This window comes from Periophthalmus magnuspinnatus, chromosome 9 (assembly GCF_009829125.3).
Source record: "Periophthalmus magnuspinnatus isolate fPerMag1 chromosome 9, fPerMag1.2.pri, whole genome shotgun sequence".
In the NCBI taxonomy this organism is placed as follows: Eukaryota; Metazoa; Chordata; class Actinopteri; order Gobiiformes; family Gobiidae; genus Periophthalmus; species Periophthalmus magnuspinnatus.
In genome coordinates, this window is record NC_047134.1 from 32249029 (window position 1) to 32276254 (window position 27226).

At 38.7% G+C, this 27226-nt stretch overlaps 1 protein-coding gene across 1 annotated transcript; it reads right to left on the reverse strand.

Moving 5' to 3' along the window:
• Positions 1-937: 937 nt before the first annotated feature.
• On the reverse strand, positions 938-25873 carry vps37ba (VPS37B subunit of ESCRT-I a). Its single transcript, XM_033972858.2, has 4 exons — positions 25664-25873; positions 12765-12936; positions 5780-5862; positions 938-3664 (listed from the first exon to the last, which is right to left on the reverse strand). The coding sequence occupies exons 1-4, from the start codon at positions 25766-25768 to the stop codon at positions 3197-3199; spliced, it is 828 nt and encodes a 275-aa protein (XP_033828749.1). The 5' UTR covers positions 25769-25873; the 3' UTR covers positions 938-3196.
• Between the last annotated feature and the right edge of the window lie 1353 nt (positions 25874-27226).

The following is a 27226-nucleotide window of genomic DNA, read 5'->3' on the forward strand; positions in this document are numbered from 1 at the left end:
CATTAGGTAGAGGTGGGCGATATGGCGATAGCTATGAGTGAACTTCAGTAAGTGGTTGGGAATTTAGTAGATCATGAGAGGACAATATGACAAAAAATACAAGATTGTCCCAGGGATAGATTTTGTTCACTATCTTTTAATGATGCACTCAAAGGCATACTGTCAAAACCAGACTTAGAGAGACTTATCCATGCATTTGTCTCCAGTAGGTTAGACGACTGTAACGGCCTGCTCACTGGCCTCTCCAAACGAGCATTGAGACAGCTGCAGTACATCCAGAACAAACCCTAGAACCAGGAAGTATGAGCACATTAAGTCTTGTGCTCAGGTCTTTGCACTGACTTCCTGTGGCTCAGAGAATAGACTTTAAAGTATCTGCTTGTGTACCAGCCTCTCCATGGCTTAGCACCAAAGTACATCTCCAACATGTTAGTGTCATATGAACCATCTCACACTCTGAGGACTTCAGGGACCGGCCTCCTGCTGGTGCCCAGAGTCAGGACCAAACATGGGGAAATCAGCATTTCAGTTTTATGGAGCTAAAACTTGAAGATGTGAGACAGGCCTCTACTTTGACAATGTTTAAAACCAGGCTCAAAACAGTTTTTAGCTGTGCATATGACTGAAAGGTTTTTATGCACTTTTCACTGCACTTTTCTCCTTTAATGTTAATCTTATGATGATTATTTGTGATTATTTGTTTTGATTTGTTGTATTGTGATTTTAATGTCTTTTTTATTCTGTAAAGCACTTTGAATTACCTTGTGTACGAATTGTGCTGTACAAATAAACTTGCCTTACCACTAATATGGTTTAAAACATTGCTCTGCATTATTATAAAATGAACACATTTTTTCACCTCAATAACACAAGACAACATCGTGTCTATCTAGTAAAATAAATATCATTAGCCAAAGAACTTAATCAAAACAATTCTAATTTCATGATTTATTTTATTGAACCAAATATTCATGTGGCTTTCTAGTACAAGGGTCAGTTTCCACCTCCTCGTTGAATTGGACCAGTCCGCCATCTTGAAAGCGCGCTCCCTCCGGTTTCAAATGTTTAATCAGTCTATCTTGAGTACTTTAAATTAAAAACATTAGTACAATATAGTCTAATAAAATAATGTTGACATTAAATATACCTATGTACCGTGTGAAATTATATTACAAACTAAACATCACAGCATAGATGCAGTTTCGCCTGAAGTCAAAACCGGAAATGTTCATCTAAACTGCACAGTAATTCGGGTCTCATTGACTTGCATATACATTTAAAAATTGCGTTACAAAGAAATCCTATATACACCAGACATTGAAAAGAAAATGCCAAATCTACACATTGATCATTTTGTAAACTGATATCATATGGAGATAGTGAAATGGTACATTTTCACACCAGATGCCCAACATAACAGCAGTGCACATTTGAACTTCCTCCTTTTCAGTGGACACACTCCCTTGTTTCAATTAATGAATAGCCATTAAACTAGTCTACAATGTTGGAAATAGTTTCAAAATAGAAAGTGTCAGTTCACAAAATACCTTATTGTGTGTACACTTGGCACAAAGTTTAAACAATTAAAAAACAACATACCTCAATGTCTGGATAGAAAAAAGTGCAGATAAAAGACTAGTACAAACTTGGCAACCCACATTTTAGACAGATTTCATGATAACCTTCTTCATATACAGTGGGCTCAAAGTATACTCCCCTCATAATTTTTGTATTGTGTTGCAATCTGATACTAAAATTAATCCATAAAATTCAGTATCTACACCAATTAACCTGCAATATATATATATACATATATATATATATATAGAGAGAGAGAAATATTTGCAAAAATATGTTTTTATGTATTTATTGCATATGTTAGGAGTATCTAGTGTTTTTACGTTCCAACTGATAAAATAAAAAAAAATTGATCATCTCTTTCTGTGATGAATTCCAATGATTAGTCACGTATAAAAAACACAATTTGGAAGCTTTCAAGCTACTACTTACTGAAATGGAAATAATTAAATTGGGAATGAATATTTTCTCAACCCACTGTATGTTATTTTAGTCTGAACTAGTCATGCATTTGCCAGAGGAGTGTTGATACATTGATATATATGGCGTAGAAATGACACATAGTCCAACAAAATTTCCAGTTAGACCAATGCATTCTGTTCTTGGTCCCATGTTCCAAAAAGGCAGGTCGGCAGGTAGGCAAACAAAGATCCCCCTATGCAAATCCTATCTTCCGATTCAAGTCTCATTCCCATGTGGTCAACCGCTTAAACCCGCTAACAATCGGCTTTTATATCAAATGTTATAATCAACTACTCGCCATTTCATCAGATGTCGTAAAAATGAACCAGTCTTGGTGATTTGGCCAGTATTTTTCTGTTTCTCTACCAGTCTGGAGCAGGTGCGCAAACTGAATTGGCTACCTCCTCACCTGGTTCTGTATTTGCATCATCACTAATGCCACCATGTCCAAACAAAATTGCCAAGAAGTGACCGAGTATCAACTTATTTTACTTGTAAGACTGGGGTTAGCTCCCTAAAAACACACTGATATTTTGTGTAACAAAAGTGGGACATAGCTGTAGTTGCAATAAGATAGGAGAGCAGGCAAAATTAATATTGTTAGTGTTCAGTTACTATATTGTCTGTTTCATAATTTTTGAGTCTTCTGTTGGGTAATTTCTTGTGTGGGTGTGTCTCGATACTTTTGAAAAACTGTTGGATAATGCTTGCTAGCGTGTGACTGTATCCGAAAGGGACTTATTTAACTTCATAAATGCTGCTGTAGTTCTAACTTAGTCAGTTCTTTCTGGTCACATTGTGTTTAAAATCTTGAGTGACAACGCTCCAGACACAGCAGTGCCATCATACACCCAGGGAATGTTGATGACATCAGCTGTCTAGTGTCAATAGTCTCCTGTCCCGATCAAAGACAACATCACATTCAAGAATCTGAAAACAACCATTTCAACTTTGCATTCTAAATTGCACCACCGATGTTTTACCATCTGCCCACTCATCCCAGAATGTTTTGTATTCTTTGTATTTGTCAACACAACCCTGATCTCTTCATCGTCACTAGCCGATTGTTAGCGGATGCACCTGCCTTAAAACCTTGCGCATACAACACACGCTCATTTTGGTGGGATTAAAAAAAACAAACAGCGCAGTTGCATTGTTACTGCATGATGAAGCCGGGCTGCGGGGCCAGTCTGGGAGGGGGTCGTTGGGGTAGAGCTGGAGCATATTGTGCCAGAAAAGGATAGCCCTGGACACTTGGGAAAGGCTGGCCGGTCCGAGGAGGGATGGGCGGATACGGAGAGGGCGTATAGAAAACTGAAGGCTGTTGCGCTTGGTTCAAAACAGGTGCAGGCTGAGAGGGGGGAGGGGGCGGTTTTCTCCGGGCCTGGGCAAGCGGAGAGCTGTTGTTGTCTTCCGGGGTTAGGGGCGTGGAGTGCTGGAAAGGGACGTCCTGAGAGCGGGGCGCAGGCACGGGGGCCTGGGGTAAGCGCCCACCTTTTAAAACCATCTCCTGGAGCTTCTCGATTTTCACTCTCCGCAAGTGGGCCAGTTTCCTCTGACTCTGGTATGAGTCAATGAATGAGTCCAAGGTCATGTCACCATCCAGGAAGCAGTCGGCCATGTTCTGCACAAAAACAAAAGATTGGCGCAGTTACAAAAGGTGGGAGTTGGAGGGGGTATTTTACTTCTATGGAGTATTTACTGCTAACACATAACATATTTAGATCACCATGTTACCTTTTATTGTTATGTGTGATTGTTTGTTTAGCACCCATACCCAGGCCGATATACACATGGTGGGTGTGTATATATTCATTTCATTTATGACCTCAACTACACCAGTACACTTAACGTGTTTACTGTGATGAGTATCTGTTATTAGTTCAGTCCTTTGGTTTCAGGATGGATTTGTAAACAAGGGAAAAGTTGTATCATTAGGTAGAGGCGGGCGATATGGCGATAGCGAGTGAACTTCAACAAGTGGTTGGGAAATTAGTACATCATGATAGGATAATATGACAAAAAAATAGCAGATTGTCCCAGGGATAGAATTTTAATCACCATATTGTTCACCGGTTTCTGTTCACTATCTGTTAATGATGCACTCAAAGGCATACCGTCAAAACCAGACTTAGAGAGACTTATCCATGCATTTGTCTCCAGTAGGTTAGACGACTGTAACGGCCTGCTCACTGGCCTCTCCAAACGGGCATTAAGACGGCTGCAGTACATCCAGAACAAACCCTAGAACCAGGAAGTATGAGCACATAAGTCCTGTGCTCAGGTCTTTGCACTGACTTCCTGTGGCTCAGAGAATAGACTTTAAAGCACCAAAGTACATCTCCAACATGTTGGTGCCATATGAACCATCTCACACCCTGAGGACTTCAGGGATTGGCCTCCTGCTTTCATTTATTCATTTAGGTGAGGTCTGTGCAAAGCTCCATAATTATGTACCTTAGCAAAACTGTAATAATACATATCTAATACATTCGTCATCCTTTTTTTCCCAAACATAAGGATCAGTTTTGGTTGCTAATGCAGTTGAATTAGCAGTTAAGCTATTTATAAGCATTATATCTGCTAATCAGCTTGATGGTGCCCGTTTCAAGTTTTAAATGTGTAGAACCCATAACCAAGCCGATGCACACATGGTGTGAGTGAATGTGCATGTACCCAGGCCCATACTCAGGCCAATTTCAAGGTTAGATCTGTGGACCGACAGGCTCACTCACAGACATTTTTTCATTTTTTAAGCAATAAAAACACCTGTCTTGTAATAATTGATAAAATGCAAGATGTAGACAAGTTTACTGCCATGTGTAAGATTCCAGGAAAAGTTATAAAATCTCCATGGAGATAAGCTGGTTTCAGACCCTCACTAGAAAGATGATTTGACATAGAGCACCTTTACACCTATGAGTTGGGGCTGTTCAATGAATCCCATTTCACAAGGTATGGGCAAGTGTTGTTATGGCTGTGTGTGAGGGCATGGTTTTAACTGTGTATGCAAAGCACTTTGGGTATAAAGTTTGATTTGATTTAATATGATTGGTTGACCAGAGAAACCAACTTGAAACTGGGAGCTCCAACATTCCAGAATCTGGTTCCATTGGTTTCAGCCTTTGGACTGGATCCAGATGTAATTGTCATCATTGTTTGGTTACAAATTAGTGGAATCAATTATACCTTATTAACAAATGTTGGTCTATTCTTCCTCTACAGGTTAACGTTTGACAGAGCATAAATAATTGTTTGATATTTATCATAATTATTATTTCATAATAATCACTTTAGCTTCTCAAAGGTGGTCAAATACAGTCCACAGTGGCCGAGGGGTGGACTCAGAGATTTCTACCATGCTACGCCAATGACCTCTTGAACTATCACCACATGCCCCAAATAGTGTTGTCACGATACTGCAATTTCATGTCTATACCACAGAATAGACTTGATACTCAAACCGATTCCGATACCATGATGATTATAAAAAACACTCTTTTATATCCCCATGTGGCCTTATGGGCCTATACTAGTCTATGTAGTCTTGTACTTGTTCTGATACAGCTCAAGATCAAGCTGTATCAAATGAATGTCTAGTTTCAGTGCAACTTTTGATATTGATTAGTATCTGATTTTCAATACTACTGACAACCCCAGTACCACATTCATGCAGGCAGGGCGTGGTGCAGTTGAGGACCTAATTTTGGATTTTGGTAATAACTTCGACTATTCTCACCTCTGTGTCCTCCTCAATCTTTGCTCCTTCAGCCTGAAGCAAAGCCAGAAGTGTGTCCAATGATGTGTTGCCAGATTTATGGTCTGAAAAAGGAATAGAAACAATGAAAAACAGGTTAATAACCTAGCAGCCGCATTTAAACTGTCAACCACAAATTAACCTAATGCTGTGTGGTTATTTATTTATTTATCTTTACTTATACAAGGGACCCCAATGAGAGCACTTAGGCATCTCTTTTCATGGGTGCAATGTTTAAAATACAATACAAACTGAAAAAAACAAACAAGTCCATATAAAACACTAAAAACAGGTGCAGGTGTGTGTATAAAAGTTTGTTATCAGATTGCTAAATTTCAATTGTGTCACCAACGTCTCTAGCAAAACAGCTAAAAGCCCTCTTTTCCATCTCAGTTCTGGTGCGGCTAGTCCTTAGACTTATAGAGTCATGTGATCTGGTATAAAAGGATTAAAGTCTCAAATGTTGAACTCTAAAATCACACTAGTAATGGGGATCATTTTGGGTAGTTTCTTTCGTTAATGATTTCCATACGAGTCATTAACAGCCACTTCTGAAAACAGAGTGAAGATTGTGTGAAAATATGGATGGGATAGCCATCTTTGCATGAAAATAACTTTTCTAGCCAACATTGTAGGTGCATCCTAATTAAAATAATTGAGGGTACCATGAATGTTTTTACTACTTACTATTATGGAGATCAATCTGTATCTCACATTTTTTTTTCCAGACAAACATTGCTTTTACGATTAAATTTGTCACTGTTGAGTGTTTTAAGGGGTAAATGATATAAAGAATTGAAATGAAGATTAGTTCTTTCTTCCAAGTGCTCTCATTGGGGGAACCCAGTGAGAGCTCTCTCTATTTCATGGGTGTCCTGTTTAAAATACAATACAAACAAAAAACAAACAAAACATAAATAAGATGTCTGTGTAGACCCTCAGTCATCCAGGTCTGGTCCATAGCAAACAACGAAGTTAAATCTGTCAACTGGACAAATCTTGCAGGAGTGAAGACGTTTCGCTGCTCATCTAAGTCGCTTCTTCAGTTCTGGTCAGATGCTAGTGGCCACTGCCTTTAAATCTAACTACACTGAAGCTGTAAACAGCTATTTTCTCCAGTTTCAGCTGAGACTACCCTATTCAGCCCTTACTGACCCTGCTATTGTTCTCATTGTTCTCTGGTCTGAGGATGGAGTTGTAGATGGGGGAGAGATTATGTCTCAAGCCCCCATTTCTGTTTAAGGAAGGATTCTCTTTCCTAACAAAAACAGCTTCTTTAACTCCCCTCTCAAAACATTTCTTTTCTCTGGCTAAGATCTGAACTTTACTATCTTCAAAGGAGTGGTCAGTGTTTTAGAGATGGAGATGCACGGCGGACTGGGGTCCAGAGGAATTCTCCCGCTGGTGTTGGTACATCCTCTTATGGAGCAGCTGTTTAGTTTCTCCAGTGTTTTGCTCACTGCACTCTTCACTGAATGGAGTAGACCACATTAGTTTGTTTATGGCTCGGAGTTTTGTCCTTAGGGTGAACCGATTTTTGCCTTAAAGTGTTTGTGGGTTTGAAAAAGACGCCAATCTCATACTGTCTGAAGATTCTCTGAAGTTTTTCAGACACACCCTCTATGTAAGGGATGGTAACACCTTTCCTTCTAGGTTCAGATTCCCTGTTGTCCTGTTTTTTAGCTCTCTTAGATCTATTGAAGGCCCATTTTGGATATCCACAAGCAGAGAGGGCTTTCTCCACATGTTGCTCCTCCTTTACTTTCCCTCTGTGTTTGTAGGCACGTTGTCCAGTTGACAGATTTAACTTCGTTGTTTGCTATAAAACATAAATAAATATAAAAGTCCACATAAAACATTAAAAACAGGTGCAGGTGTGGGTATTGTGGGTAGGTTCATTACCACATTATTAAATTGCGATTGTGTCACCAACATATCCATTATTGCTTTTCCTTGGAGTGTATTCCACTCTTGTCAAGCAGAACAGCTAAACGGCCTTTTCCCCGTCTTAGTTCTGGTGCAGCTAGTCATCCCAGCCATGTGATCTGGTATTAAATGTTCCGGTATCAATGATTAACCAGCAGGGGAGATATTGTAGCTGTTTTTCAAGTAGTTCCTTATAGATGCATTTTATACAGTGCTGCCTTTTCTATAGAGAATAGAGCTTAGAGAATACAGGTTTCAAACCCATCACCTGTAATAAAATGAAAGGCAGAGTTCGAAATGAAAGCAGAGCTCACGTGTTTTGGGCACCACTCAACAGGTGAGAGCCATATCATTGGCTCATATCTGAAAATAACATCACTAATCACCAAAGCAAGTTGTAGTTTCATATTTGTGGGAACTTTATGCACTGTTAGATTTTATTTTGTACTTTCCCATAAATGACTGAAACTAGGAGCAGTGTCCCTTAGGAGGAGTCCTGTGTCTGCAGGGCTGCTAATAGAAACCAAAGTCAACAAAAGGCTGTCTATGATTGTAAACACACCAACTGGAAAGGCATTAGGAAAGGCGGATATATTTAATGACACCGTTTGAGGTTCACATCCTTGTATATATTTTTTTATTATTATAGCCATGTACCAGTTTAGTCCTATCAAATTGCAAAACTACAATCTGTGCACTCCACTTCACCTGTCAGTGGTCATTTGGACATGAACAATTTTGGAACAATATACAGTCACCACCACAGTGCACTTGTTTACACTTTTTGTATAAATACGTTTTACAATTACCATTTTCTTTGCCAAGAAGGAGGGTCCCAGGACAGTTCTCAATTTGCCTGCTACCTGTATATGAATCTGCTTGTCTTGAATCTGTCTGATTTTTTATTGTTTCTGTTGGTGAAAATCAATAATTTTGTGAACCCAGCGGGGCAACTACTGTTGTGATACTGATATTGAACTATACAAAAAAAATGTGAGAACTGTATGTAGCCTGCTTTTTAAAAAAGGTATCACAATCACAATTGAAACTGGAATATCAGTTTCTTAACCTGCAGATAGAGGACTAGGCTAGAACAGAAAATGATTTTCCTGGGAATCAAAACCCCTTCAACAACAACTTGGATGTTATATCTATGGCTTTTGTAATTAAGAATCCTTTAAATCTAAAAGATTCAATACTCAAATTAGGGCTGATCAAAAAAAAAAAAAAAAATTAATTCAAATTTCATCTTTACAAAGAAATTAAAGTGCTTTACTGACAGAGGATTGGCTGTGAATCTTTGAAAAGAAGCTGATCATCGCCAATTTGAAATGTCTGAGTCTCAATATGGATTAAAATTTGATTAACTGCAATGCTCCAACTCAAATAATGATTTCAGATTGTTTTTTCCTGCTGTGGAGTGAATTCCCACTGCACTACAGTAGGCTAAATTTCTCCATGATCTGGGTCAAATCAACAACTGGGGCAGTGAGAGTGAAAGAGAGAGGATAGAGAGAGTAGGAGCAGAGGGAAAGAGAGAGTGGCAGCGTAACCTACATTTGACAAAGCCTGTGGTCTAAACACTGCTGTGACGTCTGCTGGGGGCGTTCTGTCTGGCTGTTTGATGGAGCTCGTGCGGTTTCATGATTACAGTCGGGTCTGTGCTGTAAAGTCTGTTACTGGCCATAAAGTACGGAGATTTACAGTGGGAAACCGAGATATGGAGGAAATCCATAAGAATTAAAATTGGGGCTCAGTCTATGACTTACTGCAAAACTTCGCAGTGATCCAAAGATACTCCACACTTACCTTAAGCATTTAAAACATCTTAATTACTCACAGAGTTTAGAAATGCTTTTCACAACTCTCAAACCAGTGCAGAGTAACTATCATGTTAACATGCATGTCCTGATTACGGGACAAAAAACGTTTTATTACTAAATGCAGTCATTATTTTGAGTTCAAGAGCTGCTTAGACAAGATATCATACTGGGCCAGACAAATTTTGTTAAAAAAAAAAAACAAAAAACTTTTTACTAATATTAGCACTAATATTAAAAAAGGAATGACAAATATTTATTAGTTTATCCTTGTTGAAGTCTTTTGAGGTTTGGTGGTTTCACTTGGGTGACAAAGAATGGGACAAGATGTCAGTGAGGTGGAGCTGCCAGTAAAGGATGTAACAATAACTGAGGTATCATGTTAGTGCCGTACCACACAATAGTATCACGTACTGCAAGCTCCATGACCATGAACCTTTGCTCTGTTTCAATGCAGCCAACATGAGGAAATGACTGCTATTAAAACACATTTTAAATTAATCTGTTGAAACCTGAAATTAACAAGCATTTTTAGAATGTAGCCTTGGCCTCATGGTACTATATTGTGTAGCCGTGAAAAGGCTGAGTACATATGGTAACATTTTAGTAGTGGGAGACATAAAGAGAGTGAAAGAGATTTGAGCATAATTCAATATATATGTTGTTTATGATTTTTCAAATTACTGTGCTTGGACAATATTGGTACTATGGCAATTTATTAAGGATTGGTAATCTATTGGTGGTGGCAATATAGGAATAGGTAATGTCTTTTCATATGCTGGTATGGGTCAAATTTCTGGATGTAATAGGTGCATTCTTCTCTACAGATTTTGTTCCATTTCTAATGTAACAGAAGAGCAATTAAGCTAAAGATAAGGCTGTATGTTTAAACCATCATCATAAAAAATATATCAGATAATGCAATTTGTTATTTTTACAAAATGGGACAAGTTAATTAACTTAATAAGAGGAATTGCACTTCTGTGGTGCACCAAGGACACTTGCTGTTAAGTCTTGGGCTACTTCAGTGTATTCTACAATACAACTTTACTTCAATTTAGTCTCACCCAGAGATCTTAGAATATTGATATCAGCAAATAATGGCCACAACAAAAAGACAATTATATATCATACTGCCAAATCAGACAATCCTACAATTATTCTTATGTCTATTGTAACTTAACCTATATTGTCTATGTAATCTCTAAGTCGTCCAGGTATGATCCATAGCAAAAGTCACTCCTTAAGAGAATGCACCAACACTGTCGGAAGAGAAGCTCGGGATCCCAATCTGCTGTTCATCTCCATCTCAAATCACTAATCACTTCTTTGAAGATGAGGTACAGGTCTTAGCCAAAGAAAAGAAATGGTTTGAGGGGGAAGTAAAAAGGCATTATGCTAAGAGGTGTGAGAGTACTCATTAGGGGCCTGAACGATTATGCAAAATATGACCCTTCCCAGTTCACACTTAATGTAGTTCAATAAACCTAGCTAACAAATGGAAACTGTTTACAGGTACGTTAGTTTCAGTGTAGTTAGCTCCTCTCTTCAGACAGATATAAGGCAGTGTCCACCAGCGATCTGACCAGAACTGAAGAAGCCACTTCAATGAGTGGCAAAACGTCTTCACTCTAAAACTTTTGTCCAGTGACAGAATTTAATTGTTCTTTTGCTACTAACCTATACTGGTTACAAACTAGTGTCAAATTTAAAGAGTCTATATTATGCTATTTTATGAACTATGTTAAAATGTTGTCCTCATCAAAAACATTGCTGGAGTTTTGTTTGTTTCAATCACACATGTTTAATACAGAAATCTAGCATATTCAGGCTGAGTTCTTCTCTCAAACTTAAAACGCTGTTCAACCTTGTGATGTAATGTGATAATACACTCCACTGTTTTTTAACTCCATACACCTTCACCAGAATCATTTGGACAATGTCAGCCCTGAAATTGCCAGTTCTACTGAACTAAAAGGTAAAAGGTAGCTGTTAACTTGAAAACTACCAGTAAATTACATCACAAGGTGGAACAGAGCTTTCTGAGGTTCTGGAAATGTAGACAGATAAATCAAATAAACCAGGATTACTCAAACATGTGTGGAAAAAAAACAAACAACTCTGGGTGTGAGTTGTGGAGGAGGCAACAACATTATAACATGGCCTTTAAAAACTCATCACTGATCATTTCCCATGGGATGAATGTGTTATCAGGAAAATATCTAAAAGTTGTCCCATTCCTACAACATTTAGACATCACATTCATATCTGTCTATTGTCGAGCATTATGGGATGTAAATTTACTGTACCCAAATTACGCTGAACAGACTGTAGCTCTATACAAAGCCTGTCTTTTATCAGGGGTTATTTCAAGAAGGCTGCTCGGCAACTGTGGTGTCAACAAAGAAGTCACAAGAACTCCCTGCTCCTCCGAAGGCGAAAGCAAAGGTGTGTCTGGGTTATTGCAGCGTTTACCGAGAACACAATCAGGATGAGAACATGGAGACTGGTCTGACCGGTCCCTGTGCTGTGTCTATATGGAAAACCTGAGCTAGCATTACATAACATCTTCAAGTGAATTAGAGGCAGGATTTGATATTATTACCTGGTGTTTAATCTGTGCTGAACTATGTGCAGCAACACTGAAATTTCCCTGTTGTGGGACAAATAAAAGTATTCAGATTTTGTGTCGGCTCTTCAGTTGCGCACTCAGAATTCCAAATATGGAACCGTGCTCCAGATTTTATTTCTCTCTCTCGCTCCACACACACACACATATATATATATAGCTGTGCAATCACCTTTTTTTGATACATGTAAAATGAAGGTCATTGATCACCCATCATTTATAAACACGACACATTTCTCCCACCTCAGATTAACAGAGTTTAGCGTTTTGCTCATTTATTCTGCAGAAATCTACAATGTTTTTCTTTTGTGATAATGATTTCATAGCAATTTTTCCTCGTAAGCAGCCATATTTATTTTTGATACGGCCCACACATGTCCCTGATTGGCTAATCCACTCGTCAATAACATCCATCTGAACTCTGGGATATTCACTGGTGACCAGATTCACATCTTTGTAAAGTATTGAAGAAGTGTGTATTATGGATCTCAGGCAAGTACAGCTCCTTTATTTTTGTCAATTATTATAAATTATATTATATATCAATTATATATATTTCAAACCCCAAATCATGCTATGACATTGTGTGTACCGAGCGTGGACTTGCGGAGCTGGTAGGACTCAAAGTGCTCCTGTAGGCAGCTGTAGCGCTTGGTGAGTTGCCCTTTTTGATGCTCCAGTTTGGGCTGAAGGGCCAAGTTTTGCTCGGCCAAAGTCCTGTTGTTCACCAGCGTCTCCTCTTTGCTCTGTTGGACCTCCCGCATCTGCAGACCACAAACAGAGAATTGAAAAATAATAGATTACCAATAGGGCAAGACAAAATGGAAAAATGTTGTAAAATGCTAAAATGCTACATATGTACCGTAAATTTCGGACTACAGAGCGCACCTTGATATAAGCCGCACCAGCTAAATTTGAAGAGAAAATCAATTTTGTACATATATAAGCCGCACCTGAATGTAAGCCGCAGGTTTTCATATTGTAACATGAGACATTTACACAGAAAGACGGTGCACCGACACACTTTTTTTTAAACTGTGCCTGAAAATTGGCACCAACACGACAACAACACGGGATGAACACATCTGCAGGTTTAGAAAATAAAGCTGCACCAACACGGAAAATCTGCTTTTATTTCCTCTGAAAACTTTTGTCGTCTTTTTACATTGACCAAGTTGGATTCATTGATGTCGAGCTCACGTGCAGTGGCTCTATTTCAGGGGTCGGCAACCCGCGGCTCCGGAGCCGTATGCGCCTCTTTCAGCCTCATACTGCGGCTCTGCGTGGCTTGGGAACTAACACAGACACAGCTCACAGTCCTGCGTAAAGAGCCCTGATTTTCAGACGTTGTGCGCACAGGGGTCAGGAGCAACTTTGGCCCGTCCCTAATGACACACTAATAAGCTCGTCCGTAGATGTATCATGAAAATCCTGCTGCTCGCCACAGAAATCTATTTGATGTAGTAGCGAGTTTATTATCTGCTCTTGTATCCGCGGTGACGTATCACGTATAACACATCAGACACGACGCACAAAAGTAGAGCCACAAGCGAGTGAAAATGAGCCAAAACAAAAGTCTTTGGAGAGCTTTTAACAAAGGGGAAAAGGACAACTGAGGAGCCAGAAGAGGAGACTACAACCTCCAAGAAAAAGAAAGATAAATTTAACAGACAATGCCTACTTAAAATCTGAGTTTGCACAGAGTCCGCTCTGCGTAACATACGGGAAAAGCAAATAAGGCAATGAAACCTTCAAAACTGCTTTGGCACATGGAGAATAAGCACCTGGGATAAAATGATACGCTACGAGTTTTTTTGTTGTTGTTTTTTTAAAGAAACTGCGGAGTAGAGTAGACATAATCACATAATCAGCGGGATGCATGATGCAGCGGTTTGGTGAGTTGTATTTTTTTAATGCACTTAAGTTGTTTTTGCCATATTTATCTGCCACGTGTAGAAGGCTTGTCCGTGAAAGTAAAACCTACATTATTCCGTTACATTATTGTTATTATACAGTGTTATCTTCATTTTAGATGTCAAAAAGTATTTGCGGCTCCCAGTGTTTTATTTTACGTGGAAAGTGGGTCCAAATGGCTCTTTGCGTGTTAAAGGCCGACCCCTGCTCTATTTCCTTTCTGTTTCTTTATCTTAAAAACTGCATCATATCCATTTCATGATGCGCAAAATGATCGTTCAAAATCAAAACTAGTGAATTCTTCAGAGCAGAATCTTTCCCCACGTCTGTCTCACTTTTACGTTTACAGCTAGAGAGCGCCCCCCAGGGGCCGTTATCCAGTAAAATTCCATATATAAGCCGCACTGCTGTAAAAGCCGCAGGGCTCAAAGCGTGGAAAAAAAGTAGCGGCTTATAATCCGAAATTTACGGTATGTATTATGTACATAATCTTTATTTACTCTTTTCCTTACATGCCTCAAAACACCAAATAACCATCTCAGAGCTCTTTCACTACATCTCTAAATCTTCACTTTAGTCTTTGTCTAAAGTTTCCCATTTCCTGGAAGCCACAACCACAGCACCAACCTACCCATATATTCACTCTCCCTCCATTATACTTGTGTCACAAAACTAAAATTTCAAACTCGATTTCGATACTGAGGAATAGGTTTAATACTCAATACTGATTCCAATACCACAATGATGATAAAAAACACTCCTTATTGAGTAGAGGTAAGATCTTAAGCCCGAGCCGACCCGAATTTCGGGCCGGGTCGGGCCTAAAATGTCAATCATTACGTTCAGGTCGGGTCGGGCTCGGGCTTCTCTCTACCTGACTTTTAAAAAATAAATATATGTTTATAAAAATGTATACTAAAACAATGTGTGGATACTAAATTTAGGAATACCGTAAATTTCGGATTATAAGCCGCTACTTTTTTTCCACGCTTTGAACCCTGCGGCTTGTACAGCAGTGCGGCTTATTTATGGATTTTTTACTGGATAACGGCCCCTGGGTTTTATTTTCACGGACAAGCCTTCTACACGTGGCAGATAAATATGGCAAAAACAACTTAAGTGCATTAAAAAAATACAACTCACCAAACCGCTGCATCAGAGGGAGCCCTGCGCTGATTATGTGATTATGTCTACTCTGCTCCGCAGTTTCTTTCAAAAACTCTAAAGGCGTATTGTTTAATCCCAGGTGCTTATTCTCCATGTGCCAAAGCAGTTTTGAAGGTTTCATTGCCTTATTTGCTTTTCCCGTATGTTACGTAGAGCGGACTGTGCGCGTGAGTCACCTGCAGCGACAAACCCAGATTTTAAGTAGGCATTGTCTGTTAAATTTATCTTTCTTTTTCTTGGAGGTGTAGTCTCCTCTTCTGGCTCCTCAGTTGTCCTTTTCCCCTTTGTTAAAAGCTCTCCAAAGACTTTTGTTTTGGCTCATTTTCACTCGCTTGTGGCTCTACTTTTGTGCGTCGTGTCTGATGTGTTATACGTGAAACGTCATCGCGGAGACAAGAGCAGATAATATACTTGCTACTACATCAAATAGATTTCTGTGGCGATTTCCAGCAGGATTTTCATGATACATCTACGGACGAGCTTATTAGTGTGTCATTAGGGACGGGCGAAAGTTGCTCCTGACCCCTGTGCGCACAGCGTCTGAAAATCAGGGCTCTTTACGCAGGACTGTGAGCTGTGTCTGTGAGACGTGAGCGGTGTTTGTTTTGAACATTGTTCCGCGAGTGTGACGCTTATTTTGAGCAACGAAAAATAAGAAAATATAATTTTATTTTAAGATCATAATAATCTTCCAATTTAAACTACAACAAAAAAGAGCTAACACAAATAAAATACACTTCAGCCACGCAGAGCCGCAGTATGAGGCTGAAAGAGGCGCATACGGCTCCGGAGCCGCGGGTTGCCGACTCCTGAAATAGAGCCACTGCACGTAAGCTCGACATCAATGAATCCAACTTGGTCAATGTAAAAGACGACAAAAGTTTTCAGAGGAAATAAAAGCAGATTTTCCGTTTTGGTGCAGTTTTATTTTCTAAACCTGCAGATGTGTTCATCCCGTGTTGATGTCGTGTTGGTTCCAATTTTCAGGCAAAGTTAAAAAAAAGCGTGTCAGTGCACCGTCTTTCTGTGTAAATATCTCATGTTACAATATGAAAACCTGCGGCTTTTATTCAGGTGCGGCTTATATATGTACAAAATTGATTTTCTCTTCAAATTTAGCTGGTGCGGCTTTTAATCAGGTGCGCTCTGTAGTCCGAAATTTACGGTACTTGTTCCTAATAATTTGGACAAAACAGAGAAGGCGCTGTAAGGTAATTGCTATTTAACTACTAAACAGGAGCCGCAGAGCCAGAGCATACTCTGCACACGTGAACCCCTTCTTCCCCTCCGCAAGTCCGCATCTATTTTGACCTGGTATCCCTGATATGGAGCAGCAAGAAGTAAAGGATAAACTAAAGACAGGGGAACTGAAAAGGCAAACACGCACCGGCAAGAGTGAGGTGTGGAAATGCTTCAAATTGATTGTTGAAAATGCTACAGAAACGTGTGTTGGCTTCGCTGAATGTAGTAAATGTGGCGCTTTGCTTTCATACGAGAGCAAAAAGACTGGCACCTCGACGCTGAGCAGGCATTTAAACAGCTGTACTGGCAAAAGTGATGATCGTCAAACATCTATATTATCATTTGTCCCACAGACCGCACCTCTTCGCGCTGAGCAGGCCATCACAGACAAGTGCGTGGACTTTTGCTGTCAGGACCTTAGACCATTTTCAGTTGTTAGTGGCGAAGGTTTTTTATTAGTAGGCTTATTTTTACGCATGTTTAACTTTGGTTCTTTATTTTTTTAATTTATCCTCACAAATAAAATATGAAATTTCGGGTTTGCTTCGGGCTCGGGCCTGCAAATCAAGTTAATTGGTCGGGCTCGGGCTGGGTCGGGCTTTAATACCCGCGGGCCTGGGTCGGGTCGGGCTGGATTTTTTAGGCCCGATCTTACCTCTATTATTGAGACAATAAAATGTGATTTTCAACATGAAATAATATAATTTTTTATATTACCATGCGGCCTTATATCTGTGTAATCCCTCAGCCGTCCAGGTTGGTTGGCTAGTCTATGTGGTCTAATACTTGTTCTGATACTGCTAAGGATCATTCTAAAGCTTTTATTTTTTAGTATTGATACTTGCCCAAATTAGTATCTAGTTTCAATATTAGTTTTAGTGGATTAGTATCTGATTTTCAATACTTTTGACAACCCTACAGCATCCTCCCATCCATATATTCACTGTCTCTCCTCTGTACTATATATTCACTCTCCCTAATTCTTTTTACTTTTAGATTAGTTAATCAGGTGGATTAAATCCTTAATGTCATTGCTTCATGGAACACGTACAGATGTGTTCTTGGGTATTGTGTTTATGATTGTTTTTTGGCTCTGGGATTGAAAAGTAGAACATGGATCTGGTCTCCACTTGTTCCCTTCATTCATGCATGATTAGTTTTTATTGTTCAACAACTCCTCCATAACTATAACTAAATGTAGATGTCATTTTAATCATTATAAATGGTAAATGGTCTTGGGTTGATATAGAGCTTTTCCACTTTCAAGGCATTCAAAGCACTTTACACTAAGAAACCACTCACCCATTCACACACACATCCATACACAAGGTGAGGTAAGTTACGTGTCTTGTCCAAGACACAACGAGAACATTCATCTGAGGGAGCTGGAATCACACCGTCAACCTGTGGATCAGTGGACACACTCTACCAACTGAGCTACTGTCACCCCACATATAGTTGCTTTTATTTAGTTTTATTCAGCAATGACATTAGTGAAAACTATGACGAAAATATTTTATAGGGATGGACCAATACCAGTATCAGGTATCGATCCGATACCAGGTGCCAGTACTCTTACTCGTCAATGTGCTATCAATACCAACAGCTGCATCTCACTTGAGGCTCACAGCTTGCCTCTCAGCTGTTCAGTGAGGAGATGACTATAAAGAGGCACATTAAGTGCTCTGCATATCAAGGTCAACTTTAATTATAATGTGACTGTCACATGAACTAAGAAAATATCTAGGACTCTTAAAGGTTTTTATAGTTCACAAAGGATGCTTGTGTTTACATTGTAGTAGGCTAAAATGGCTAAGTGGTGGTGCCGATTCTTTGTTCATACCATATATTTTAAAATAATCCAGAGACACAGAGAGAAAGGGGCAGGACATTACATAATTTTGGGGCCACAGGCTGAAAACACAGGTCTCCCGAGTTTTAAACCAGGTTTTTGGAACCACAAGCAGGTTCTGGCTGGAGGACCGGAGGGTGTGTTTAGAGTAGTTAGGTCCAGGATATGCTGGGGGGCTTGCCTGTGGAACGCTCTAACAATAACAATAGGCAAGGCACAATTCGTCCACAAAGTAATAAGTGTTTTACAGAATGAGAAAGACTTTAAACTCACAATACAACAAATCAAAACATAAATAAATCACAAATGATCATCATACAATGAACTTTAAAAGAGAAGAGTGCAGAATAAAAACCTTTCAGTCATATGCACACAGCATATGCAAACAGAACCGTTTTGAGCCAGAAATGAAACATTGTCAAAGTCGAGACCTGTCTCACATCTTCAGGAAGACTGTTCCAGGTTTTAGCGGCAAACTGAAATGATTTTAGCGGAAAACTGAAATGCTGATTCCCCACATTTAGTCCCAACTCTGGGCACCAGCAGAAGGCTGGTCCCTGAGGTCCTCAGAGTGTGAGATGGTTCATATGGCACTAACATGTCGGAGATATACTTTGGTGCTAAGCCATGGAGAGACTTGTTCACAAGCAGAGCTGCTTTAAAGTTTACTTCTACTTCTAGTCCGGACCTGAGCAGCAGCGTTCTGGATGTACTGCAACTGTCTTAACCCTTGTTTGGAGAGGCCAGTGATCAGGCCATTGCAGTAGTCTAACCAACTGGAGACAAATGGATTTTTGCAATGTTTTTAGATGGTAAAAAGCTGCAGATGTTAAAGTTCAAGTTTGAGTCCATTATTACCCCTAGATTTCTAGCCTGATTTGAAGGTTTTAGAGAGAGAGACTGGAGGGGACTGCTGACAGTACTGTGGGCCAAAGACTATGACTTCAGTGTGTGGATGCAAAACAACTGACTGATCTGTTGGATGGAGGGATGATGGAACCAGAGTGATGTGGGACATTCTGGGGGTTCCTGTTTAAAGCCTGGCTGCAGAGTTTTGCACAATTTGGAGTATGTTAAGAGCAGTCTTATAAAAACAGGTAGTAACAGAGCTGCAATTAAATAAAGCATAAATAACCTTTGAGGCTGTTTTGACAGTGGAGCCCAGAGAACTAAGGTGTTGTTTGATGTGAGGAATTTCATTTGGAGGAGCAATGATCAGAGTTTCAGTCTTCTTTGACTTACATCAAAACAATCTAAAAACATAGACAAAATGTGAAACTCTGGCTGTGTCCCAATGACCACCCTCGCCCCTAACCTCTCATTCACTACACAGCCCCACACTCTTTAACAAACTCTATAGTGCCCACACTCAGAGCTCACTCCATTCGGGTCACATGACTCAGGTGTCTGGTTGAAAAAAGTCTGACCAGTCTAGTGAAAACTGATGCTCACTCTTTTCAAGGTGCATTGTGGGATATTTGAGCAAAAACCACTGGAGTACAGACCCAGAAAAGCCAACCCTTTTTTGAGCCAGTCAACTAATGATCTATAAGACTCTTAAGACTGTGTAGCGACCTGAGTCTGCCGCCATCATGACATCACTCGATACCTTCAGTAATGCCATTTCCATAGAATGCATTTTTCGGAACCCTGACTAAAACATATCAAACAGTTTATGCAGCTCCATAACTGTTCTGCCACCAGCTTTTCCATAATTTTGGAAACAAAAGGAAGTTTTGATATAGGCATGTACTTTTTAGGCTCAGAAGGGTCCAGATTAGATTCCTTTATAAGAATGGGGTTTACTACGGTGCTTGTGATAGGAGGGATTCAAGTGAAAGATTTATCAGCTTTACAACCCATGGACCAACATCATCAAAAACATTCAAGCTCAGAAGTTGGGTTGAGGGTTTCATTTTTCCCACTAAGTACGCTACCATATATTCACCGTCCCTCATCTGTACCAAATATTCACTTCTGTGCCTGAAAGTCACTCTCCCTCCTCTGATTATATTTTGACATTTCAGCCAGTTTAACTCTCCTCCTCACATGAGTCATTAAACACGTCCGTCCCTCTTCACACCGTTACGACAGAAATAACCAAGAGTGTGGTGGCTTTTGAGGCTCAAACATAATACTGAAAAAATATGGGGTCAGTAACAAGTGAAGCTGTATTTAAAGTTTTGCTTGTTTTCCAAAAATGCTCTGCAAACTACAGAAAATTGTCAAAATAAAAAGATGTATAATTGTTTAAATTCAAGTTGTAACGCAAATAAATAGTAAGCTCCTTTTAACTAAAAGCTGCTAAAGGATATGATGTTACCTCAGCATTGTGTTGAGAAGTGATGATATTTAACTCAGTCATCAGGGGAAATCCATCTCCATTTTAAGGATTAGCACTTATGAATGATTGTATGACTAACCACAACAGTGGTTACATTAAACTCGCAGCTGATGTGATTTACTTTAACATTAAATTTGACATCACTAATTTTAAAGTCCACTCTGGCCCTGGGTTAAACTCCTCTGCTTTCCTCTGAGAATTATGAACGTGCACAGAGCACATCACTTCTAAGCTTGCATTCACACTAGCCCAATCGAACGGATATGAATAGCCCCTAAAGCACGATGCATTTGTGCAGTGTGGTTGGGAGTTTGGCCCACAGGGCACGGTTGCTCATTACACACCTTTTACATTTACAAGCCCTGTCTTTGGATTTAAAATTCAAATTAGGGCTGGGCAAAAATCTATTAAATTGATGAATTAATTAATTAATTAAAGTAAAAGGGAATTTTTTTTTATTTCCATGGACTATACATCAATGTAGATTTGCATACGTAAAACAAAACAAATACCGTATTATTTTTAAAAATGCACAATAAGGGTATTGTAACAGATAAAAAGCAGTGGTTGCCACTAGGGATATCACAAAAATTAGGTTAATAGAAATAATTGAGGTTACAATACAAATAATAATTTTACTTTTAAAACTGTCACCATTCTCTCGATTCAATCTCGACTCCAAAAAAGAAAATGTATTAAGTGCTATTTTATCGGTCTGTTTATGTCACCTTTACTTTATTATTCAGAAAGTTTGATTTGTACCATGTTAGGTAACGGAAATGAAAGAAAATTAAGGATTTTACTGTTGTTTGGTCATGGTGTCAATCAGAAATCTCACAATAAATCGAAATACTAAAATTTGAAATTGTGACATCCCTAGTTGTCAGTAACTGCTGATACAATGTGCAAGAATGTTATAAACACAGGTAAAAGCAAGAATAAGTATGTTATATTTTTTTATAGGATATAATATTAGAGATTTGTATTATATCTTTTGGGTTATTCCTTTGCCAATATTGTACTTTTGTCTGCTGTATAGTCAAAATCTATGGCACCCATGGATCATGGACATTTTAAAATTGTAATAATGATCTAAAACAACTTAAAAAAAAGAAATAAGTCAGCTGATTTCCAAGTTGGAAAACTGCGGTGCCCAATGAGGTATTAGAAGCCGATTCCCTACCTCCCCTTTACTGCAAGTCAACATAAAAATCACATCAAACCACTGTAAGCTGTGGGCCCCTCCTATGGATAGATACAGATCAGATTTCTTTTCATCCATTTGCAGGCCAATGACTATGCAACATCATCTCCACAAAATAGAACAATATTATCAAATATCAGAGAGTAAGAAAATAAAAATGAAGAACAACGTTAGTGGGCATGTACCGGTGGCATTGAAAATGGTCGTAGATTGAAGCAATGACATCTCGAATACAGAAGAACAAAGATGACTCAAACATGCATGAGCCACGCTAAATACAACTTTGAAAAGGTAAATGACAAGGGAAACAACTATAACATGGTTAAAAGCTCTGAAAAGTTGATTTTGAACAATGTTTCTTTTAAAGTCTACCATAAATGTTAAAATGTGCCTATAAATGTAGTTTCAAGTATCAAGTAACAAACAAATTCAGATAAATTTATTTGCAAAATAATCTCTTGTTGCTATCCTCCTCCACCCATTGTATTTAAATATTCAAAGTGCTGCCCATGGCCAGTCTGTTGGCAGAGAGCATTGTTGTCAGTGGCAGCCTACAGCAGTCCAGAAGTTCTCAGTACTCTCAGATTACAGCAGTGACACACACTGCCTTTGTTCGCTCTTAACTGCTCAGTAAGTAAACTCACTTGTATATGCTCAGCCCGATACACTCAAGTCAATAACTGCTGTGTCATACCTGACACCTCGAGGTCCGCCCTTTGAGTATAAGGCTAACTAGAATTTTGGTCCTGCTCAGGTCTGGACTAGAACTAGGAAGTACAAGCACATAAGTCCGGTGTTCAGTTCTCTGTCCTGTGGCTCAGAAAAAAGACTTTAAAGTAGTTCTGCTTGTGTACAAGTCTCTCCATGGCCTAGCACCAAAGTACATCTCTGACATGTTAGAGCCATGTGAACCATCTCACACTCTGAGGACTTCAGGGATCAGCCTCCTGCTGGTGCCCAGAGTCAGGACTAAACATGGAGAACCAGCAGGCTCAAAATAGTTCTGTTTAGCTGTGCATGACTGAGATTTTTTTTTTTTTTTTTTAGATTATTATTTCTTCTAATGCTAATTTTATGATGATTATTTATGTTTTGATTTGTTGTATTGTGATTTCAATGCCTTTCTTATTTTGTAAAGCACTTTGAATTATTTTGTGTATAAACTATGCTATACAAATAAACTTGCCTCTCCTGCTTTTCAAATCCCTGTAGGCTTGATATGATTCATGGCCAGTTCAGCTTAGGTGTTTGACTTTCAACAAAAAAGATGAGAGTGCCTGAAAACACAGCTAGCTAAACCCCGCCACATACTTCAGCTTCAAACAATTTTTAATCGTGCAACAAACACCACAGACACAAAGAGAATCGCTAAGCTAACTCATTTCTGTAGAGTCAAACTGTGTTAAAACAGACCCTACAGGTAAGCATCCCCCAGGAAATGTTGATGATTTCAGCTGCAAAATATCAATTCTAAATCCACTTTAAAACCATCTTTAAAACATGATCAGCAACAAATAAATAGCATAATAAAACATTTTGCTCTTTTCATGAGTTCAACCCTCAACAACTAAAAATTTTATTGTAGAAAGAAAAATAACAAAATCTCCCCCACTACTAGCACAAAGAAAAAGTACCATCGATAAAAATTATCGACTGAAAGTCGATAAAGTATTTGTCATGACACGCCTAAATCCCTGAATTCCCAAGAGCAAATGTGTTCCGTAACAGGGCTATTTACTATGACACTTTTTTCACAAGCCAAGAACAATCTCCTCCATGTAGCTGCAGCGGTAGTGGTGGGAGGAGTTGGAAGTAATAATAATTGTTGTAGGCTGAAAGCCTTCAGTCGTCAATGGTGTATTAGTCAATCAAAATTTGTATTAGTCAACAAACAAATTAATTATACAGAATTTATATGGGCAAACAGCAGAAAGTTAGTGAGTGAGTTAGCTGAAGGTTTGCTATTTATGTAAAAAAAAAAAAAAAAACAGATTAAGCATCCGTCTTTAAATACCTTGTTTCGTTCTCACCCAATTAAGTATGGTGTATGTGAATAAATGGTGGGGTTAATTGTCAGGTACGTCTGTTAGTCTGAGGGCAGCAGTGTCTAGCATTGGGAGTAGTGGATGAATAAATAAATGCAATGAATATCACCCATAAAAGAGCCAATTCTGATTAGTGTTGTCACGATACTAAAATTTCAAACTATTTCAATACTAAGGAATAGGCGCTATACTCAATACAAATTCCGATACCATGATAATAAAAATACTCTTTGTTTAGACAATAGTATGTGATTTTCAACATTAAATAACAATACTTTCTCTTTTTCTATTACAACGTGGCTTTAAATCTGTGTAATCCCTTAGTCGTTTATCCATTATCTATGGAAAGATATTGTTTTGAGGGATCATTTTATTGGCTTTACCAGAAGTCAACACCTATTTGAGATGGAGAACATTAGATAAAAGAATTACTGCGATAGATCAAGTTTCTGTTTGTAATGTGTTATTTGTATATGTATTATGTAATTCAGCGTTTAATATTATGTCAAATATGTGTCTGTAGTGTTTAGTCAAAGGTAAATAATGTCTTTTGAATGGAAAAATCTGTGTTTTTTTATCAGTTGCTTATCGCCCAACCACAGAGACTGTAAATTACACCACGCTCTAGAGTCCAGGGCCCTTTGAATGGAAAAAGCACTGAATTATCACTGTGTTAATTATTTACTATATAACTGGTATTATATTAATAGATCATATGGATTTGTTTATAGTTTAAAAAGGAGGTTAGCTTCTTTGGCCTACTATGCATGAATATCAGCACAATAGGTTTTGGGCAACTGGTTTATCAGGTTTATACTATTACTACATTAGGTATTTTCCATGAATTATGGAACAATATGTTTTAAATTGAGACAGACAGAACCAGATCTAAAGTAATAAACTAATTATCACCAGGTGCCAATTTTTAAAAGCTGCTCAGACCTTTCTAGTGGAGCGTGATCTGCTAGCCTCCATCAAAATGTTACGGCTTTACCTGGAATCTTCCAAACTATACCATTATCTATCGTCATGGTAAAACACATAATGCCACCAGGCCAATTTACAGGTCACATCTGTGGAGAGGCATCACTAGAACTTGGGCACCATATTTTCCTCACAAAGTAAAAACAGATCTAAACACTGACTTTACAACATGTATCCTGCATCTGTTATGTCTAAATCAGAGCTATAAACCAGGACTTTATGACACTGTAAAACCCAGATTAACAGCACATACTAAATAAGTTTCGCTTTAGGAAGAATGGCTTACAGTTGTTGGGACCAAAGATCAGCGCATTATGAACTCATTTATGATCATTTTTGGTTAAATAAAGTAACGATTCTGCACCATTTTTCTCACAATGCAATGTTTCGTAAAGTCAGCGAGGCCCTGCGGTTAAAACGAGCGCACTGGAGTGAAACGACAATGCCGCAACTGAATGCCAATCCTCGTGGGTCCAAACTTGAGACAACGCTAACTCGGCTTTTCAACGGTTTGTTTTAAAGGTTTACGTCGGATTTTGCTGCTATAAAACACAATTCACAATGCCGATTAGTTCTTAAAAGTGAAACGACGTCAAAATTAACGTCTTGAGCCATTTCCCCTTACGTATTTTAGGCAAACAATACAAAAGGATGGGAGGAGAAGCGGAGCGACAGACGACCATGCTAACAGTTACCAACCACAAACAGGTCCCGTAAACGTAGCGTGTTTATTACGTACCTCGTCCATTTCCTGAACCATTTTTGTGAGTTTTTCGTCGTCCTCCAGGATCTCGTTGAGTTGGGTCATAGTGTAGCCGCTGAACTTGTCGGAAAGGCTAGACATTTTGGCTGTGGTCCGTCGCTGATTGTTTTTTTTTTTTTGTTCTTCCTTGTTTCCCCCTCGCTCTCGCCTCTCTCCTCTCTCCGTCGCTCTGACAGCTGACTGAGGCGGAAGTAGGTGGAAGGCAGCGGGGTTGCCACATCTCGCGACAGAAACCAGCAAAAAGGCAGATCAAAAGAAGGGAAAAGGGCAAAGAAAGGGCTTCACCGTTTTGGTTCATGGATCATTCTGCGTCTTTTGTACCCCAAAGAAAGTAACTTTTATAAAATGTATGCTAACAAAAATTTTAAAGGTTTTTATTCTGCCCTCTTCTTTTTTTAATGTTAATTTTATGGTGATTATTTGTGATTATTTATGTTTTGATTTGTTGTATTGTGATTTTAATGTCTTTCTTAAAGCACTTTGAATTACTTTGTGTACGAATTGTGCTATACAAATAAACTTGCCTTTCCTTGCCTAGGCTACTGTTCCTTGTTATATTCAATCATTTTAAACCAATTGTTAATAAACTGCCTCCTGAGACCTGGTGTCCTCATATGTGGACAACACGTTTTTGGTTTGTCTAGGACACAGTGCAAATTATTAGATGAAGAATAACAGCATACAATAACAGCAACAATGTAAATATATTATATATATTCATTTTTAACAGTTTAGAATTTTTAGAATATTTTATTTATTTATATATATATATATATATATATATATATATATATATATATTTTTTTTTTTTTTTAGGTTAAGCAATTAAAATCAAGTTAATGTTTTTTTTTTCTTCTTCTTTTTTTGGGACTGTCCCTAAAGAGTATTGGTTGTTCCCAAAATGTAAGCAAAACTTAAAATAAACAAATAAAACACTTTTCTTATTGTTCTAAAAGTAATCTCATTGTTTCAAACGGTTTCATAAAAGCAATGAATTTAATACAATATTTCTCACTTAATACCTTTTTCATCATTCTTGTTTCCATCACTTAAAATCCTCCACAAAATAATGATACATTACAGTAGTATTATTAATTTAAAAAAATATTCAGCAGCAGAAAAGAACTTTCTATTTTATCTATTTAAACAATTTAAAGATTTTAGGGGAAATTTGGGGTGTTTTGTGACGCCATTCCTGTTACCAAATGGATGTATCTGTACTGCTAGCACAGTGGTTCTTAACCTGGGTTCGATCGTACCCTAGGGGTTCGGTGAGTCAGTCTCAGGGGTTCGGCGGAGGTCAAAACACGCACCAGACTCATATGATTAGCGGAGTGCAGCGTCTCCAGACGTTGGCCCAATTCAACAAATACACCCTTTGATGTGTCGATCGAAGTACCTGCCCAACTTAAATGAGCCGTTTCAACACTGCTCACGCCTCACAGACCCGCCTCACAGTCCTGCGTAAAGACACAGGCCGGCCCTGTCTCAATTCGCCAAATGCACCTTTTGAACGGACCCTTCGAGGTTCTCCTCAAA